Source organism: Peromyscus leucopus, chromosome 20 (assembly GCF_004664715.2).
Source record: "Peromyscus leucopus breed LL Stock chromosome 20, UCI_PerLeu_2.1, whole genome shotgun sequence".
In the NCBI taxonomy this organism is placed as follows: domain Eukaryota; kingdom Metazoa; phylum Chordata; class Mammalia; order Rodentia; family Cricetidae; genus Peromyscus; species Peromyscus leucopus.
The window spans coordinates 14,893,586-14,914,111 of NC_051080.1; the positions used below are offsets into that span (position 1 = coordinate 14,893,586).

Consider the following 20,526-nt stretch of genomic DNA (forward strand, 5'->3'; position numbering starts at 1 on the left):
GAAATGGGACAAACCAACCACCCTTCCCCAAAGGAACTCCAGGCACGCTCGAACAGCGAGGCAGCAGAAGAGCCGGATAATTGATGCACCGCCAGGCAGTCCAGCAGCTGAGCCCACCGCGCAGGAGCAATGAGCGCAAGGTTACCAAGCCCTGCACGGGACACGCCAACCGGCGCAGAGAGGGGTGCGGAGCGCGTGAGCAATCCCCAGCCTCACCCCGTCCAGCCTCGATCCCAGGTGCGGCACAAGCCCCACCCCCGGAAGGACCGGTCCGCACACAAACCCGCCTCGCTCAGCTGCCCAGCTCCGCCCCGCGTCGCCCCGCCCCGTCGCAGCTCCACCCCTCCCCGTCTCTCCGTACCGCCCGGTCCCAGCGCCCGCCCTTCTCGAGCAGCCAAGTGTCTCGTGACCAAGGGCGTATCCCAGACGGCCTGAGACCGACGCTGTCTATGACCAGTTCCTCCTCTGTTCTGAACCGCCCTCGTCCCATGGCGCCGGAGCCCCCCCGGGTCAATGTGAAGTGACGTCTGCTCCTGATCCCAAGCCTGTGCTGGGACCTCTGGGTGAACAGGGTCAGATCCCCGCGCGTGAATCTAAAGAAGCCCTGGTCCTTTAGGGGCCCTGTGGAGTTACACCCCAGGCCACCACCTCCCGAGTTCTGACAGATTCGCTGGAGCTTCAGAAAGTGGGCCTTCTGATAGAAGGAGTCTTGGGGGTCTGGGGGCTCAGGGGAGAAGGAAGACTGGGCCTGGGACTTCAGGCGAGGGCTGGCCTGGTGGCTCAGGGAACGAACCTGCTGGAATCGCTCCGCCTTTCCTACCAAGGGTCTGAAGAAACAGGCCCTTCTGTATCTCTGCCATGGGGGCCCTGGAGGCCTTCTTTTTGGCATTGGCTGCAGGCCTGAGCACTGCCAGCCCACCTAACATCGTGCTGATCTTTGCTGATGACCTAGGCTATGGGGACCTAGGCTCCTATGGGCACCCCAGTTCCACCACCCCCAACCTGGATCAGTTGGCTGCAGGGGGGCTGCGGTTCACAGATTTCTATGTGCCTGTGTCTCTGTGCACACCATCTCGGTGAGTGAGGGACCTTTACCCCTCCCCCAGCCCCTGCCCGTCCCATTTCTGTCTCTGTGAGTCAGTCCTCAGCTCCCCCTCCCCTCTCTGTGCTCCCCCCTGCGTTCATGTCTGTGGGACTCACAGATAGATGGATTATTGTGTGGCTTGTACTATACAGGGCTGCCCTCCTGACTGGCCGGCTCCCAGTTCGAACAGGCATGTACCCTGGAGTTCTGAGGCCCAGCTCTCAAGGGGGCCTGCCCCTGGAGGAGGTGACTCTGGCTGAGGTCCTAGCCGCTCGAGGCTATCTTACAGGGATGGCTGGCAAGTGGCATCTTGGAGTGGGGCCAGAGGGGGCCTTCCTGCCCCCACATCAGGGCTTCCATCGATTCCTGGGCATCCCATATTCCCATGACCAGGTACAAACCACCTGGGCCCCTCCGCTGCCCCCCACCACCACACCCAAGCCCTCTTATCAATGTCCCCTAACCCATAGCCAGACCTCTCTCACTGGAACTGTCTCCCCAGGGTCCTTGTCAGAACCTAACCTGCTTCCCACCAGACACTCCCTGCAGTGGTGGCTGTGACCAAGGCCTGGTTCCCATCCCGTTACTGGCCAACCTGTCTGTGGAGGCCCAGCCCCCTTGGCTGCCTGGACTAGAAGCCCGTTATGTGTCTTTCTCCCGAGACCTCATGGCTGATGCCCAGCGCCAGGGCAAACCGTTCTTCCTGTACTACGCTTCCCACGTGAGTGACCGTGGCCCCACCCTCCTGGCTGCCCAAGACCTGTGCCCAGTGCTGACTCCACTCTCTGCCCCCAGCACACCCACTACCCACAGTTCAGTGGAGAAAGCTTCACAGAGCGCTCAGGCCGTGGGCCATTTGGGGACTCCTTGATGGAGCTGGACGGAGCTGTAGGGGCCTTGATGACAGCAGTGGGGGACCTAGGTCTGCTCGGAGAGACACTGGTCATCTTCACTGCAGATAATGGGTACGAGCCAGAGCAGGGGACACTCATTGCTGGATCATAGGCAAGGACTCTAGGGTCCATCCACCCTAGCTAGCTATTTGTTGAAGACCGTGGTATAAAAAGGCTCTTAAGAGAGATGCGAGCCTTGTTATCGTGATCCGTGGGGTCACAGACTGGGGACCACAGGCACACAGAGTTGCTGGTCTTGGTAGGAGAGGGAGGAAACAGGCAATTAACGATCATTCTTGGCAAAATTTATAACTTGGAGATATGGGGCTGGTAGTCATCAGTGGTGGGTCAGGGCCCCTGGCCCCTCATTACTGATGGCTTCCTTGTGTGTCCTAGTCCTGAGTTGATGCGTATGTCCAATGGTGGCTGCTCTGGCCTCTTGAGATGTGGAAAAGGAACAACTTTTGAAGGTGGTGTCCGAGAACCTGCCTTGGCCTTCTGGCCAGGCCACATTACTCCTGGTCAGTCCTCTGGCCCTCTTTTTGTAGACCCTTGGCCCTGTCTCCCCAGCCCTGAATGTGAACTGAGTGACCAAACAGCTGTCTGTCCGCAGGTGTGACCCACGAGCTGGCCAGCTCTCTGGACCTGCTGCCCACCTTGGCAGCTCTGACCGGGGCTCCGCTGCCCAATATTACCTTGGATGGTGTTGACCTCAGCCCCTTGCTACTAGGCACAGGCGAGGTAGGACCAATAATCCCTTGACCCCCGCCCCCCAACTCCACTGCCCCATGCTGGTCTTCCTTTAGGTATGAATCTGGGCAGTGCCTTGTGTCTCCTTTGATGAGTGGCCTCTGAGTACCACCTCGGGAGTTCTTTGGGTGGGCCAAAAGGGGGTCCACCACCAGTGCCTAACGCAAGAGCTCTTAGAGATCTCTCCCACCCTGTGACCTTGACTTTGCCCTCAGAGCCCACGGAAGTCTGTCTTCTTCTACCCGCCCTACCCAGACGAGATCCACGGGGTCTTTGCTGTGCGAAGTGGGAAATACAAGGCTCATTTCTACACCCAGGGTAACTCTCTCTCTCTCCCTGACTTCCTCTCCCCGACCCTGAGGGCCCCCAGCTGCTCTATCGTCCGCCCCTTCCTGTACAAAAAGCCGACCCCCTCTCCAGGTTCTGCCCACAGTGACACCACTGCGGACCCCGCCTGCCACGCTGCCAGCCCTCTGACCGCTCATGAGCCCCCACTACTCTATGACCTGTCCGAGGACCCTGGCGAGAACTACAACCTTCTGGAAAGCATGGAAGACATCTCTGCAGAAGTCCTACAAGCTCTGAAGCACCTCGAGCTGCTCAAGGCCCAATATGATGCAGATATGACCTTCAGCCCCAGCCAGATAGCCAGGGGTGAGGACCCTGCCCTACAGATCTGCTGTCAGCCCAGCTGCTTTCCCCACCCAATCTGCTGCAGCTGCCCCGACGCCCAGATCTGAGGATCCTGAAGAAATCACAGCGGTCCCCCCCAAGGGTAGCCCAGGACCCCTAGCCCTATCCTAAGTGTGTGATGGTTCACCAGAGGGGCGGGGGCAAGTGTGTAGTTTGTATCTGGTAATGTAATAACATCAGACTTGCAGGTGTGCTAATTCATCTAGTCCTTGTGGTAACTCTGAGGTCAGTGCTCTTCTCCTGTGCTGCAAGTGAGGAAACTGAGGCATGGGGAAATCTCATGGACCTGTTCAAGTCCAGTGTCATCTTACCAGAAAGAGCGTGAGCTAGGATTTTAACCCAGGCATCCAGGGTCTGAAATTTGCCCCGCCCCGGTGATCTGCATGTGTCCACAGACACATCTCTGAAGCATGGACATGTTCATTCACAGAAGCCGGTACTGCATTCAGGTGCCAGGAACTGTGAGGGAGGGGTGGTGAGGGCATGGTATCTAGGAGACCCTAAAGGTGCAAAGCCCCCCGGAACATAGGTTCTCCTCAAGAAGCATTTTTAGGGGCCCTGGAACTGGCCACCTTGATTCTTATAAGAAATCTGTCACTTGGAATTAGGTGACGAACTGCTCATTCCAGACAGAGTTAAGGAATTGGGCCTGCCCACCTCCCCAGCTCTGCATTTCTCCATAGTGCATACTTCAGGTCTCCTCATCCCATCTAATTTTCTACAAAGTAATTTTTAAAAACATCTATCAGGGGCCATGAGATGACTCGGTGGATAAAAATGCTTGCTATGCAAGCCTGACAGCCTGAGTTCAATCCCCAGGAACTCTGGGGATTGTGCTCTGACCTCCACACATGCTCTGTGGCCCACACATGTCTGAACTTACATCACACTCACATGAGCAATGATAACAATAATAATAATAATAAATGTAAAAAAAAAAGCCTATTGGGTTGGAGTGCACCATGTTCAAATTCCAAACTCCTCAGTGACCCACCTTTCCCTCAGACTCACTGCAAGCTGGCCTGGCTGTTCTTTCCACTGACAATATTCTGCCTCAGATGTTAGCCTCTGTAGAAAGAGACCTTTGGACTGCCTACCTGTGTTTGTATGGCAATGTATGCTGTACATCCCAGGTGCTCCTCAGTACTGGTCACATTAGAGCAGTAGCCCTCAGGGTGTGCCAATACCTCTAGCAAACTGTTATTGCCTCTCCTTATGGGGACAGACTTCCAGGTGTCAAGCATACAGCCTTTCTCCTTCAAGGTGGTGACCAACCTGAGCTGGTTACATTCCAGTGATTGGTCCAGGAGTGGCGATATGACTAAGGAGTCCTGGGAGTGACAGGTTGGGTGGGGTGATCTGGGTGAGAGCCTAACTTTAGCAGTGTTGCTGGCCCTGGATAGAACCAGGTAATTATTAAACCAGTGTCTCCAGCTGCCTGCCCGGAGAGCATCAACTGTAAAAAGTAAATCTCGCCTGTTGGTGCTTCTGCTGGTGAACCGTTTGTCCCTTGCAGCCGATGTGGCCTGGTAGGAATGAGGCCTGAATGGAATGTATGGATCCACTTTGCGGGGAGGGAACACCTCATGATACCAGATGTTTGATTGAGGTCCTCTACATCTCCGTTTTCCATATAACTCTTCCATATAACCTCTTATCTGGTTGAGAAGCTACCCTGACCACACTCCAAGGTCTGCTGTGCCCCCAGGCTATGCACACAAGGTAGAGGTTTCTTTGGGGCCATCCAGCAGGAACTTATCCTGGCTTAAAGAGCTCCTGCATCACTTCTCTAAGTGGAGGGCTGGTCCCAGATGATTGACACTGTGCAAGGTGAAGACAGAAAAAGGAACTGAAACATGGAACACCCATACGTCACCTTGAAAACAACAATAATGACACACAAAAACGAGTCCCCTATCAAACCCAGTAGATATCAGCACCTGGGTACAACCTTTGGGAAAAGCTTCTGCTCCATTCTCTCATCAGCATAGGGTGTATTTTAATGCTGATCCCATCATATTTACTACACTGTAGTGCTGGAGCAAGGTGTCCTCAAGGGATAAAGATGCTCTTAACACAGAAATGACAGGTACACGTGAGATTTCAGTGCCATTGAATCTCGCAGAGTGCAGTGTGTGGGTATTGCCTAGACAGACAATAGGAAACCTGGACGTGCTACAGTCTGAACAGGAGGTGACTTGAGATATGTATGTGAATAAAGCCACCAATAGCTGTACACTCGGGATTTTCATATTTGCTTATATCATTCTGTAATTTACACTTCAATAAAATCTGTAGCAGTCCTCCAAAGCAATAATACTCATCATATGAGAGCAAAATCGTGGAGGAGGAGATGACCAGACTGTTTAACAGCCACACTGTCCTTGCTATGATTTGTATGCATGCATACATGCTTGTTTCTCATTATTTCAGCCAAATGCAACATATTTGTACAGAGGCTCATTTGTGTGTACTTACATATGCCCACCCAGATATGCAGGTATACCTATACATATACGCTCGTGCTTAGGCACATGTGTGCTCACATTCACACAGGCATAGCATGAATATTTGTGCAGATACGTGCATACAGTAACAGGTACATTCACACATGGATGACACAGACACGCATATACACATGCACTTGAATATGTTCATACATTCAAATATGTACTCATAAACAGTTATGGCCCTCAGGTGCCCCACATGATTCTTATTTAATCATGTTTTCTGTGCAGCGCTAGAGCAAGATGACGTCAAAGGACATCTATCTTTCTCATTTGTATGCTGCTGTTGATATAAAAAATTAAAATTAAAAAAAAAGCCAACACCTCTCCCTAGGAGCCTCCTAGGTATTGTCCCTGGCCAAGCTGTCCTTTCCCATGCATTTTTCTCAAGTGACCAGAAGGGGGAGTAAAAGGGAACGTTTCATGGAATAATGTTTTCTTCAATTCACCTCTTTTCTGAAGGTTCTTAATTATAAACATAGTTTTCAGGGAGGACACAAGTCACTGGGCTGACTCCATTTTCGTCCCTCTCTGGCTCGTTTTTACCTCTTTAACTTTCTTCCCTCCTGAGTCACTGTCTCCCACTTTGTGCTGGGGACGGACGAGAGTACTGATGAGAACTGCTTGGTAAACATCTTTCTATCCCGGGGTTCAAACCACCCCCAAAGCAACAGCCAAGCCTTGCAAGGCAGATCACCCCTCAAAAGAGGGCGACTACCTGGGATGGCAAGGTTATCCCGTGGAGAATGAGCAATCGCTTGGAAACCAGATGGCTCCCAAGCAATGGCAGTGGGAACTTCTCCAGAATCCCTTGCAGAACAAGAACTGAAACAATGACCTGACCGAGAGCATCTGCTCTCCGTTATGCAGACTCCCAAAGCCCTGCCCCCCATTTATTGCCCTTTTCCATAAAAATCTCAAGTTCCTGTTGGCCGCTTGAAGACGGGCTCAAGGTTATGGAACCCCTTTGCTCTTCCCAACATGGCCACTGTTGTTAAATCTTTCTCTATCCAACTCATTATTCACCTTTTTTTATTGGTGTTTAGGGATGGGTGGCCTAGTCTGTTGGTACTCCTAGAACAAGATACTTTTGCCAGTCAGTAACAATGTATCAAAGCAAACCAGGCACACTCAGTAACCTTGGTCTGGGAAGGCAGTGCTGCCCTCCCTAAACATCATTCTCTGGGGAGTTAAAATGTATAACCCTGGAGGGTTCAGCACTAACCTAATCCTTGGTTCACCATGAACACATTCCTTTTAGGAATCAAGAAACCTTGTATCTACCCATCAGCAATGAGGGAAGAGTACATGTATTAATGCCAACCCCTTTCTAGTGTCCTTTGCTGGTCCCTCTTTTGACCCCAATCCCCTCCCGATAAATCCCCTTTTAGAAATTTCTACTAGTTTGTTGTGATCACAGAATAATAATTGGCACAGAAAGAAATGAAACACACCCTGGCCTCCTAATCCCAGTAAATGTGTGCTGGGTAAAAGAGACTGCAGGAGCCAAGTGCAGAGTTACAACATCGACATAAGGTTCTAAGTAAAGTGCCGTGCTCAGGATGGAGGAACGGAGACCTTAGGGACCAACCTGTGTCTACTCTGCTATCTTCTCTTAGAAGAGGGGCCCTTCTAAGGAAGGAGCCATACCTGGACAGTATGGCCTCCTTTTGTACTATCTCTAATTGAATAAGGCTTTTAGCTGAGACCATCCCAGTGTCTGCTGAGGTAAGGCTCTTTCTTCCAGTCAAGACATGGCCATTCCCCTCTCAAAATCAGAGCAATTACAATTGCCTGCACGGGGTAAGATTTTCAGGAGATAGGTCCTTCTACTATTCCATTGTGGAAGAGGAGAGGAGGGGCACTATCGTTTACTTACGAGGTGTCCTGGGTTGTTTGTTTGTTTGTTTTTGTTTGTCTGTTTTTGTCAACTTGACACAAGCTGGGATCATTTGGGAAGAGGGAATCTCAATTGAGATTGCCTCCACCAGAGTGGACTGTAGGCAAGTCTATGGTACATTTTCTTGGTTAAAGATTGATGTGGGTGGGCCCAGCCCACAGCCCACAGCCAGTGGGCAGTGCCACCCCTGGGCAGGTGGCCCTGGGTTGTATAAGCAAGCAGCTGAGCAAGCCATGAGGGGCAAGTCAGTAAGTAACATTCTTCCATGGCTCTGCTTCAGTTCTTGATCTGACTTTCTTTTATGATGGACCACAATATGGAAGTGGTTCGGGTCATAGCGTTTTATCAACTAAGCCTCCACAGGGTAAGGTTTAGTGCTGCTTATGGGATAGACAGGGTGGTCTGAGGCCTAGCGGGGAAACACAGTGAAATGTTCAGCGGTCTGTTCATGTATGTCTGTACTTCAGAGAGTTCCAGAGGACCCTTGTTTATAAATGCAGCCTTGGTGAGTGAGGTTTTTGGCCTTCTGATGTCTGAAGACCACCCATGGGGTGCTTACACAGCCCAAGTGAAGGGACAGTATTTTCAATGTGTTGGAACTGTCTTTAGTTCCTAAAAGACAACTCAAGTGACCATCACAAAGTATGTAGAAACATACTGACTGCTCAGCTGAGCAATCTCTAAAATGTTTGATAAGTGAAATCAATGTTTTTGATTTTGGCTTCAACTTTTATTTTTAAAGTTTCCTCTCAGCAGTTTTCAATTCATAATCTCTAACATACTATGTATGATTCTCCGTATTTCTTAATAGTATAACACATTTTCATTATAAAATATAAGCATATTTTTTCATATCTTAATATTCCAATTATGTAAATATGCCTCAATTTAGTAAATTCTGTTGCTCAGTAGTTAGATTACTCTTATGTTTTTTGCTTTGTTTTGTTTTGTTGTTGTTTCCACTTTTGTGTTTCTAGGAACTGAACCCAGGGCTTCATGCACGGAGGCGCACATTCTACCAGGGAGCCACTCCAGTCTACGTTCAGTAACTTAAATGAGAATCTAAGTGAATATATCTTGTGTAGGGTGCTTCCCTTGACCACAAGTTAGAAGTGCTCTGCAGAGCTCTGAGGTTTGTGCATCAAATCAGGCGCTGCACTGTCTGGAGGACCCAGGGTATTGCAGTGACCAAGGCCCAGGCCTCCTAATGCCCAGGTGGATGGTTACTGGGCAACCAACAGGGAAGGCCAGCAGGTGCTCCCAGAACACTGGTAGTAGCCGGGGAGGGGAGGGGAGGGGAGCCAGAGAGGGGTGTAAGTAGGTCAGATCGAGGTTTAAAAGGAATTGCTGCAACATTTAAGGACAGTGATCTGCCCAGGTAGCTGCAGGTGCCAGGGCAACAGGGAGCCCCGAGGAAACTGTTGTACAAAGGTCCAGGAGGAAACTCAAGGCAGTTTGATCCAAGTCGAGAAGGTGAGGACAATGGACAGACAAGAGGAGTCTGGTCTATCCTCAGCCCTGAAGTTTAGGTAACTTGAAAAAAAAAAAAAAAGTAAAACACAGAACCCAAATATATACAGTGGGTGGAGGAGTCTCTTGTAAATTCAAACTTTAGTTCAAAGTGCGTGTGGTGTCCCCTGAGCAGTCACTGGGGTCCTTTGCAAGTAATCCTTCTCAACACTAGCCCAGTGACCAATTGTTGGAGTGACTCTATGGGAGTGATTGTCAGGTCAGCTGGAGCTATGAGTTAGTGCACAGCACAGCACAGTACGTGGATCTGCCCCTCGGGGTCAGTTCCAGGGGCAATACAAAGCTATTATAACCTGTAGTCTGGGTCTATGGGTGATACAAAGCTGTTACCAGTAGTCTGGATCTATGGGTGATACAAAGCTATTATAACCTGTAGTCTGGGTCTATGGGTGATACAAAGCTATTATAACCTGTAGTCTGGGTCTATGGATGATACAAAGCTATTACCAGTGGTCTGGGTCTGGCCTGGGTATTTTCAGGCTCTTGGCATCTTATTTGAGAGACTGAAATAAGCACACACCTTATAAGCCAGGTAAATTTATTCAAAGCAAAGCGATAGTACAGGTCAGATATGCTGTCAAGAGCGACTGCGGGCCATGTGAGGAGGTTGTTGTCTCCGGGCTTCTTTTATGGAGACTAAAGGAGGAGAGGCTATTGGCATAGTTTGGGTGGTTCTCTACTTTGAAGGACAGGCTTGGAATACATAAACCCCTTGTCCAGCGCACATGTCTCTTTCTGCAATGCATCTTGCTTTAATTATATGCATGCCCAACTATGCACAGGTACAAAATGGTAAATAGGGAATTCTCCCTAAAAATTCACCTACAGAACAGTTTGTCTTAATGTACATGTGCCCCGGAACCAGGTAACACCAAATCACCCTCCCTAGTCTCATACTGGCCCTTGGTGGAATATGACTGAAAGGATATAAAGTTTAGTAGTCATAAAGGGAAAGAGAAACTTACTCTATTTTTCAGAGTGGAGTGTGCGTGCATCTCAATGCAGGTGGGGGTCCTAGGTTGCTAACAAGTTACTAGATACATATGTGCCGTAGTGTGTGCAGGTTAGGATCTCAGGCCGCCAAGTGCATTATTAGAAGAGGGGTGTAGCTCAAACCAAGCGGAGTCCGGGGTTGCTAAGCTATTCCCTATGTTTGCCTGCCTTAAAGCCGGTAAAGAGGAACCCTGCACAGAGCAGGGCTTAGGGGGCAGCTGGAGAGGTAGGAGGAGAGCAGCGAGGAAAGGCCACCAAGCGTGTCCCACAGCTGCGCTAATTGCCAGGCCGAAGGAAACATGTTAATCATATGAAGAACCAAAGAGACATGTTGGAGGGTCGGGGGAGGGAGGCCGGGCCCAGGAGGGATACAGGACACAAAGGGCACAGAACTGGAAGTGGAATGGTCTCTGCTGCAAAGCTGTGTGGGTCTGGAGGCCATGCCTCCATCACCCAGCACAGGGGTACAGGTTTCATACCATCCCCAAGCGGCTGTCTGTCTCTTTATAGCAATGCTAAGTAGCAGAAAGGGATTTACAAATCTTCTTGGACACATGGGATGTCCCGGCATACTAGCTAAAAAGTGACAGTTCCACAGCAACTGGTCTTCATCCCTGATCTTCACATATATTGTGAATATTTTTTTGTTTGTTGACACACTGAAGCAACATTTAAGGTGATTTTTATAGTTACTACTCTTTTTTTTGAGACAGGATCGCATCATGCAGTCTAGGTCGGCCTCAAATTTACACTCATCCTGCCTCAGCCTCCAATGTCCTTGGATTATAAGTATGTGCTACCATGCCTGGCAAAGAGTTTTTATTTTTATGTAGCGAACTGTCAGGACTGCCCTTTGTCCACTCTTTGATTCACAACCTTCGCTGGTTATCTTGCTACAGTACTGCTTAAGATCAGAGGGCACAGACCTATCCTCAGGGGCAGCCTTCTGTCATACTGATACTCCGCTGAGGCTGGAGTCACTTAGGGGCCCCAGGAGAGAATCTTGGTGAGGATCCATAATCACCTACAGGCTACAAGCATGTTTTTGTTTTTTGTTGTTGTTGTTGTTTTTTAAGTCACCTATTTTCTTCTGGCTTTCTGAGTATGACTTTTAGAAAATACCAATTTTAAGACCCACAGACATTGTTTCTCCAGTTGTTCATGGCACACACATACACACACACACACACACACACACACACTCACACACACACACTCTCACACACACAACACCGCCCCATCCCCACCCTGACACACACAATGATCTGGACCATGCCTCTCCCCATACCCCACATGGGAAGGACACAGGGTCTGTGGCCAGTGCCTTCTTTCAGGCCTCGGCTGTCTCTGCAGGAAATCAAGTGTGTTCGGAGAAAGCATCTGTGGGGACCTCCAGACACCGCCTCCAACAAGGCTCTAGCACAGGATGCAGTGACCCACCCGCAGCAGGACTTCAGAAAGTACTGAAGACTTCTCCCAATTCCCATAACCCCCTCACTCTGGGCCCCCCGTTTCCATTGCCACAGGCAGGACCTGAGACTTGGACCCTCACCTGGGCACCACCTTAAAAACAGCCAGGGTCACACCAAGCAGAGTTTATTGAGGCCATGGGCAGGGCCCACGTACACAGCAGGCGGCGTACGCGGGGCAGATACTCACTCGCTGGACTGCAGGGGTGTTAGCGGCAAAGCAGATGACCTGTTGGGAGCACCCCTTGGGGTGCCCTCCTCCTAGCAGCATTGGGGGCTTTGGGTGAGCAAGAACCGTCTAATGGCCTGAAGGTTCTCTTAGAAACCCCTCCCTCTTTCCCCTGAGCTCCTTGTGGGTTGGGGCTAGGGGTCCCTTCCTGCGACCAAAGACCGGATGATCCCTTGAGATTCACTATAAAAATTAAAATTCATTTATAAATCACAGGAGACGGGCAGGAGGGAACCACTGGGGGACCTGACTTCATCAGTTACCTTGAACCTACTCCCCTCCCTCAAGTTCAACCTCCAAAAGAGAGAGCAAAGAGCGAGGTCTACAGGCACAGAGAGAGGTGGGAGACAGGGGAAAGGTAGTTGGGGGAACAGGGCGAAGGAGGACAAGAGAGAAAAGATGCATCGGAAGAAAAGTATGGCGGCCGAGGCCCCTCTCCCCAACAGCTCCCGAAAGCCATGACCTGGGTGGGGATAAAGGATTAAGAGTTCCCAGCCCAGGGACTCCCACAATTGTAAGGTTCCAAAGGTCCCCAATCCAGTCCTTGCTCAAGCCATGGTGGCCTTGAGATACCCAGAGCTGTGTAGACAGGAGCTGAGGGAGGTGGGCGCTACTCCAGGTAGATATCCTCTGTGGGGCAGGCAAATGCCAGGTGCTCATGGTAGTACTCCAGGAAGGCCCGGCTGCAAAGAGGGAGGGAGAGGAGAGTGCTCAGGCCCGTGCTCCTCCTGTTGATTCCCCAGCCACGCGCTACTGTCTTGACTAGCAACCATGTGTCCGCACAGCACCCTTTCTAGCAACTGCACACACACACACACACACACACACACACACACACATGCACCTGAGCCTTTCTGAGCCCCATATCCTCCCTGGGGGCCTGCTCCATCTTCCCACTCACCCCACGCTCTGCGCCACTGGTCTCATAGACTCCTGGGACACAAAGACATGGCAGGCAAAGCGGCTTAGCAGCGGGTGTTTGGTGATGAAGCCAAAATAGCTGTGGAGACAGGGGCAAAGGGGGTGTCAGAGCACTGACCTAACCCCCCACCCCCGAACTGTGGCCAGTCAGATCCACGGCCCCATATCTAACAGAGGTTACTTAAGCATTTATATTAATTCACACGTTTCATAATAGCCCTGCGAGGTAAGCGTACCAATAGAGACTAAGCATAGAGAGCATCAGTATCTTGCCAAATGGCACATAGTCGGTCTGTGGCAGCACTGAGGTAAGGGAAGCAGTCTATGATCTTCACACCTAATACCATGTATCCCTAACCTTACACAAACATGGCACACTCAGCTACTCCTCAGCCACCACCTACTTCGTAGTCACGCAAATTAACCATCCACCCGTCTCAACTTTCCTTACAGTGGAACTGCGAAAGGATTCTGATGCACCCCTGTAGAATCGCAGCTGGACCAGTGTCTAGCCTGACTGGCATGGACTGGGCAACCGTATCGGTAGAGGTGGAGCCCTGAGGGCGGGCGGGTGGGGATCGGAGAACCAGTGACCCTCAGCATTTGAAGGAGTCTCAGAGGAACAGGTTAAGTCCTTACCAGCTGTTTCGGGGATGACAGCCGCAGAATGAGATGTTCTTCATCTGGAAGAAGTGACTGCAGCGCTGGAACTGGAGCAGAGGTGAGCAGAATCATCCCACATTGGCTAAGACAAGCCTGGAGCCACGCCCACTGCGCGCCTCCTTGACGTCCCCGCCCCACAGTTCTCCTGGGCTTTAAGGGTCCCACCCCCCACCGCCCCCTCCAAAAGCCTCCCTCTGGTCCCCAGCCTATCACACTCCCACCTCAGGTCCTCCTCCGCTCAGACTCAGCTTGACCCCCCGCAGAGAGATCTCAAGGTCACAAGAGGCAGGAGGGCGCAGGTGCACGGTTAGCTTCCGGGCTGTGGCAATCTGAGGGAGGAGTTAGAGAAGGGAGGGTCTTGAGGAACCCTTCATCCTCTCTCTCTCTCTCTCTCTCTGTCTCTCTCTCTCTCTCTCTCTCTCTCTCTGTCTCTCTGTCTCTCTCTCTCTCTCTCTGTCTCTCTCTGTCTCTCTCTCTCTCTGTCTCTCTGTCTCTCTCTCTCTCTCTCTCTCTCCATGCCTCTGTTCATTTTCTGAACACTCTTGGCACCTCAGGGCCCCAGAGACAATTCTGGAGGACAAGAGGATGACCTTGGCCATCTTGGCTCTCAGAACAAGCCAAGAACATCACCCAGCTTGCCTCCCTTCTGTTCCAACCAGGCTGCTTCTCCTGGTTCAGGTGCCAAAAACTTGTTTTGCCCACACTTCCAGCCACCTCGTCGCCTGATCCTCATAACCTTGCAGGAGCTCTTTGATACAGAGCTGGTCTCTCCTGCACCTCAGCACCCATCATCAGCCTCGGTTTCTGGGGCAGGGGGCAGGTCAGCAGGTACTGACAATTGTCCACTGAGTGGATAACTGAGTGAACAAGGGACTCCCAGGGAAGAGGTTATGAGAGTTGGTTTTAATTTCCAGACAGGAAGTTGACGGCTTAAGAGAGGAGGAACCAGAAGCGAGGTGAGAGCTTTTACTAAACCAACCAATCGGTGCAGAGGTAAGGGACACAGCTGCTTCACTCTTCCCTAGGTCTTAGGCTTCTGAATCAGGCTCGAGAGCCAGCCCTGTAACATCCCCCTTCAAGGCTGGAGGCCTTGGAGCCACAGGAGCTATGCCACCCCGCAGGGCTGGGGTGACATCCAGGTGGGCCTCCAGCCTGTGCCTGCCACCATCTCCACACTGACCTTTTGCATGGCGGCACACAGGATGCCATTGCCCTGGTGACACGGTACTTCCACGGAGCCCAAGAACTGCACATCGAAGCGCTCCACCCAGCAAGGGCTCCGCTTGCTCCCTGGGGAGGGGAGGGGGGGAGATGTCACACGGACCCAAGTCAGCGGGTGATACAGGAGAAAGTCTGCCGTGGCAGGTGGGGGTCTTACCCAGCAGGTCCTTGGCAGGACCGGGCACTGCGTGGGCATAGAAGGCAGGGAACACGCCGCGCTCGCCAGTCCGCATGTTGAAGCCACGAAACCAAAAGTCATCCTCTTCAGCTTCCACCAACACGGGGTCATCCACGTCCAACTCCAGTTCATCTGGATGCCGGGGGATGAACCTGAGGTCGGGTGAGAGATCAGTGGAGACCAGGCAGGCCTTGGTATGTCACATACAGCAATGTCCTGAGGAATCTGCAGACTGGGGCTGGGGAATCGTCATGTGCAAGGGAGGTGATGTACCTGAAGACAGCCCGGTGTGTCTGCTCTCTCTCCTCCCCATTGACCAGACAGGAGAAAAGACCGAAGGACTCTGTGCCTGAGAGTCAGACAAGAGAAACAGAGATGGGGAGAGTCAGGAACTCCAAGGAAGAAAGTATTTAAAGACCTAGGCTTGGGCTAGAGCCAAATCCCCTCCCTGCAACAGACTGTCAGGTATCCTAAGTCAAGAAAAGAAGGAAGAGCAAGCCACTATGGGCTGACTCCCTTCCCCTTGGGGGAATCACTGCTCACTGTCCCGGGAAAAAAAAGGAAGTGTCCAGCTTGACTACCTCTAGAACTTAAGGCCTCCTGGACACTTTGGGGGGGGGGAGCAGATAGGGCCTGGGGCCAGGATGGTGCCTCGTCCTCTGCCTCCCTCCCACCTCCCCCCACTTGCCACTCACTGGACGATCGAGACGTGCTGTTGACAAAGACATTGAGGAACTTCTTGGAGAAGGTGAGGTCGGGACTGTCAGGAGAGGCATCCTCTGGCCCCTGGTCACCACCTAGTAATGTGGCTCCCGCCTCTTCCTCACTGGCCTCGCAGCTGCTGTCCTCTTCGCTGTCGTTGCCCAGGCCTGCACAGCGCCGCAGGCTCACCAGCTCCAGCTGAGTGTGCTCATCCACTACCAGTGTGTACTTAACGGCATCGTACACCAGCGAGGCATCCAGCGGCGCGCTAGGGCCCGTACTCCTAGAACCAGGAGGGACCACGCTGTCCTCTGCATCGTCCTCATCCTCCTCATCCTCTTCGTCCTCATCCTCCTCCTCCGAGCAGGCAGCGGAGCAGGAGCGGCCAGGGCGGGCAGTGCGGCCCGCTGTGGCCCAAAGCGGGGTGATGGTATCCCGTGTCGGGTTACTGAGGAAAAGGCAGGGCCCAGGCTGCGCAGGGCCAAGCCGAGGCGCTGCCGGGGCCGGCGGAGGTGACCCGCAGAGGGTGTCCATGTCCACCAACTCCACGTGGGGCCCTGCTACTGCCTCGGGGTCTTGGCAGTCCTGGGGTACCCGGCTGGCCTGTGACGCTGCTGCCTCTTCTGGCAGGCGCGGTGCTGGAGATAAGCACTGGCCCGGGCAACGGATGGGCGAGGAACCCTCCGAGATCATGCGGCTCACCAAGTTGCTGAGCAGCCAGGGCGAGTCGGCATCCTCGCTGAGGTCAGGCTCAGACTCGGAGCCGGACTCATACTCGCTGTTGGTGTCATCGTGGCCCACGGGCAGGAAGGCAGGGCGGCGGGGAGGTTCATGCAGTGGCTCCGGCTCCGGCTCCGGCTCGGAGGCTGGCGATGAAGCCTCCTCGATAGAGTTGGTGAGATGGGACGAGCGGCCGCTGCTGCTGCCGCCGTCGCTGCTCAGCTCCAGCTCCGTCTCCGAAATGGACGAGATCATGCGGCCCAGGCGTGCACCCCCTGCATCCTCCGAGTCCGAGCCTGGTGATGAGAGCTCCTGGCTGCTTCGCCGACCCTCGTGGCCTCCACTAGAGTGGCTTCTCAAGTCAGCCTCAATCCCAGGATCAGAGGAAGGCGAGGCCCCACCGGACACTGGTGGCTCTGGGGGTTGGTTCCCTTCACAGTCACAACCAGGGTGTACCAGAGACCGTGCCTCATGGGGCTCCTCTTCAGCGGGCCTGAGAGGGGCCGGGAGCTCTGCAGGGGAGGGGTTTGGGTCACTGCCTCCAGAAAGCAGGCCTCCATCCGGCACCCAGCCATTCCCCCCTTTCCCTCCCTCTTCTGCTGGCCCCCATCCCTCACCTTTAACGGGCTCCTGGGCTGGCGACCGCAGCACTGTCTCCTGCCAGGAGGATGGGGGTGCAGAGGTAAAGCCGCCGTTGTTATTGTTCAAGGAGTCCTAGGTAGGAGGACAAAAATCAGTGTGGCTGGAGACCACTCCAGCCATCAAGAGAGGGAGGGGCCGGCTGCCTGGGCTCCAAACTCAACTTCAGAATTGTATGTATCAGGAAGCTCACCTGGGCCCCGAGTGTGGTCAGGTGGAGAGTGGTGGGTCGGTGCTTGTGGGACTCCTCTAGGGAAGGAGAGGGAAGAAGGGTCTCTCCAACAAGAGCCTCTGAACCAGATCCTCCCCCTGCCTTGCCCTCCCCATCTCCTTCTTCCTCCTCTTCCTCATCTTCCTCCTCCTCCTCGTCTTCCTCCTCATTGTCATCGATCATCTCAAACTCCTGGAAATCATCTTGGAAGGAACAGATAGGGTGTGGCTGCTCTGAGCGACCCAGGGAGAGGCTGTCCTGCAGGAAGGAGGGACAAGACATCGCTGGGCCAGAGTACAGCAGTATCCTGGAGTCCCAGGTATGTGGAGAGGGGAAAGTCAGAAACTGAAGAGTCCTTTCCAGTTCACCCCATCAACAGAACAACGCTTGCTTGTTTGTTTGCAAACACGTCTGCCTAAGACGCATATTGATCACTGCACTTCCAGAAAGGGCCCAAATGCCTGAGACATTCTCAGAGTAACCCCAAGTAACCTTCCAGCTTTATTCATCCCCAAATCCCATCATATTTGACACGGCCACTCTGTTACTTTCATAGCAATTTAACAATTCACAACTCATGACTTTTGATCTGTCTTATACCCCAGACTGTTAAGACGACCAGAGCGGGGTCATGTCCACATGATACACTGGTGAACTCCCCCGTGGCAACATCATCAATAAGTAACGACAAAATGCATAAATGACAGCCTGCACTCCGATGATTCACCAAATCTGTACCAACCCCAGGGTCTTTGGCACAGCCAGTCCTTCTGCCAGCAATTCGTCTCTTCCACACCCTCCTACCTACCCCCATCTGCCTGCCTCCTGCTAACCTCGGGGTTATGAATGACATTTCCTCTGCGAAGTCTTCCTGATTTCCTCCGCCTGGATTGGATTCCCCTTCCCCCTCATCACACTTTGTATCCAGTTGGAATCCCACCACTGGCCTATATCGGTGATCTCTCTCCTCTCTCTCTCTCTCACTTGTGTTTCTCCCCCTGCTAAACTGAAAGCTGGGAGGGGAGGCGGGGGGGGGGGGGGGAGTGGGGGGGGGTGCGGCTCTGCTCCCAATACCCAGAAGCCCCCCTGCACTGGACACATTTCGGCATTTTCTCAGAACAAATGAAAATGGAAACAGGCAGAGACAGGAGGACCAGGAGGCAGGAGGGAAAAGATTTTAGAGGATGATGAGACAGAAAGGAAGTGGCCACGGAGGCTGAGTGGTGACAGAAAACCTTTGTGGGAAGTGATCTGAGTAGAGAGGAGCCCAAGCAAAGGCACTCTTCAGCCTCCTGTGGCACGCCTGCTGGGGAGACCGGACAGAGAAGGCCCTCTGAAGGGCCTCCAAACGTGTTGGGAAAGACAGTTACCAAAGGGCTATGGGCAAGGGCAGAGGCTTTCTTGCGTGGAAGCTGAACTCAGACGCTCTTAAACCCACCGCAGTGCTAGGAAACCTGGGCCCCTGTGAAGCAGCCCTCCCTCCAACAGAACCTCCCCACCCAAGCCTTTCCCCACCTTCTCGCAGTGGTCCGAATCGTAGCTGAGGCCCAGTCCACAGTCGTCCGTGATCTCAGACAGGTCTTCATCATCAAATTCTTCCAGGCTTATGTCCTGGGGAGGCCTGAAGAGGGTGCCAGGGTCAGAGAAGCCACCAGTCAGTCCTAGGCTCCTGGCCTGAGAGCTGATCCTGAGGACATTGGTGGGAAGTGTCCAGCTCCCAGGGCCCCCAACTCCTAGGCTAAAACCATGTCATTTTGACCCTCCCAGGCACTGCTCTCCTCTGGATTCCCTTCCTTCATCACAGCAAATGAGCCCGGAGGAGCCATCCCTCCCCACACCCCTCCCCCTCCTCCTCCTCAGCTCCGCTCCCAGCCCCTGTGGGTCACAGCTTTAGCCTCTGGGGAGACACCTTGAGCCAACAGGGAGGGGGGGAGTTGATGCTGCCACAATAGGAGAGGGAGGGGTCCAGTTGCTCTGCTTGTGTCCCCATCCCCCTCCTACCAAGCAGACCTACACCCCAAGGTCCAGCCCCCTCTCACCCCAACATCCCCCACCCCACTCCCAGAGCTTCAAGCTTGATTTCACTCTCTCCAGGCCTGGGGGGGGGGGTAGAGGCCAGGCCCTAGCCTCTACGGAAAGAGATACCACAAGGCCAAAAGGACACTGCCAAGAACGCACTAGGTGCTGGGCACCCTGCCTAAAATCCCTCCAAGGGGTCAGTCTAGGGACCCCACCCTTGCCAGGTCATCTGTCCTGACTGGGTGCGGTTCGGTATCCCAAGAGGAAAGGTGTGTGTGTGTGTCTGTGTCTGTGTGTGTCTGTGTGTGAGGGGGTGCCATTGGGTCTGCGCGACAGAGAGCAAACACGGAGGGACCCGGAGCCCAGGATGGGGGATGGGCAGCATCAATCAGAGGCCTGCAAACCAAAGAGGCCCCTGGCCTGGGGAGCTGAAGTCGATGGGGGGGGGGCTTGGGGGCGGGGAGGGTGGTAGCAGGCCGAGGAGACGGACCCACATGAAGATGGGACCCGCCGAGGTGCGTACCTGCAGCCCGGAGGCGACAGCGAGTGGAAGGTGGAGAGAGAAAACATCTCCGCGCGATCCGCCATCTTCCCGGGAACCGCCGGCCGGCAGCTAGGGGGAGGGGTGAGGAGCACCGCGCGCCCTTGGTGCTCAGGCTCGCGGCCTCTGTCTCCCCCACTCACCTCGTGACACGCCCTGCGACACCCGCCGGCGACACACCTCAGCGCCCTGCCAGGACACCGCGGCAGCAAGCCGCGCCGCAGGGGTGAGGGGAGGGAGTGGCGCAGGGCGGGGCCTGAGGGGGCGGGGGAATAGGGGGGTCGAGCCGAGGTAGGGGAGGGGGGATGCGGGGTGTGGGGTGGCGGTGGTGGTGGCGGCGGTGGCGGTGGTGATGGTGGTGAGGTGGCTGGCCGGGAGAGCTGGCGGCGTGGCTTGCGTGGTCGGAGGGAGGAACGGGCGAGAAGGAATCGGTGGGAGCAGGAACCGGCTGGTAGACAGGACCAAAGGAGCCCCCGGAAGATGCCGTGGGGAAATGGGTGCGACAGACCCAGGAGCCAGGATCGTAGCGACCCGGGTCTGCGCACTTCGAGTTATCTGCGTTGTGCAGTGCTCCTGGGAGGTGGGCGGCTCGTGGGGGTGGGTGAGGCCCTAGGAACAGCAGTCATGCCCCCCCCCACCTCCCCAGGAAATCCGAAAAGACAG

The 20,526-nt window shown here is 53.6% G+C and overlaps 2 protein-coding genes across 2 annotated transcripts; one reads left to right on the forward strand and one right to left on the reverse strand.

Moving 5' to 3' along the window:
* Positions 1 to 416: 416 nt before the first annotated feature.
* Arsa (arylsulfatase A) lies at positions 417 to 3,625 on the forward strand. Its single transcript, XM_028869213.2, has 8 exons — positions 417 to 1,076; positions 1,237 to 1,477; positions 1,587 to 1,805; positions 1,880 to 2,049; positions 2,374 to 2,498; positions 2,591 to 2,718; positions 2,943 to 3,045; positions 3,148 to 3,625. The coding sequence occupies exons 1-8, from the start codon at positions 859 to 861 to the stop codon at positions 3,465 to 3,467; spliced, it is 1,524 nt and encodes a 507-aa protein (XP_028725046.1). The 5' UTR covers positions 417 to 858; the 3' UTR covers positions 3,468 to 3,625.
* An 8,305-nt stretch (positions 3,626 to 11,930) lies between these two features.
* Positions 11,931 to 20,526, reverse strand: Mapk8ip2 (mitogen-activated protein kinase 8 interacting protein 2). Its single transcript, XM_028869212.2, has 12 exons — positions 19,846 to 20,526; positions 18,819 to 18,924; positions 17,286 to 17,561; positions 17,071 to 17,167; positions 15,727 to 16,965; positions 15,305 to 15,380; positions 15,011 to 15,183; positions 14,813 to 14,922; positions 13,854 to 13,961; positions 13,609 to 13,679; positions 12,950 to 13,048; positions 11,931 to 12,731 (listed from the first exon to the last, which is right to left on the reverse strand). Exons 1-12 carry the CDS (start codon positions 19,908 to 19,910, stop codon positions 12,659 to 12,661), a joined length of 2,493 nt encoding a protein of 830 aa, XP_028725045.1. The 5' UTR covers positions 19,911 to 20,526; the 3' UTR covers positions 11,931 to 12,658.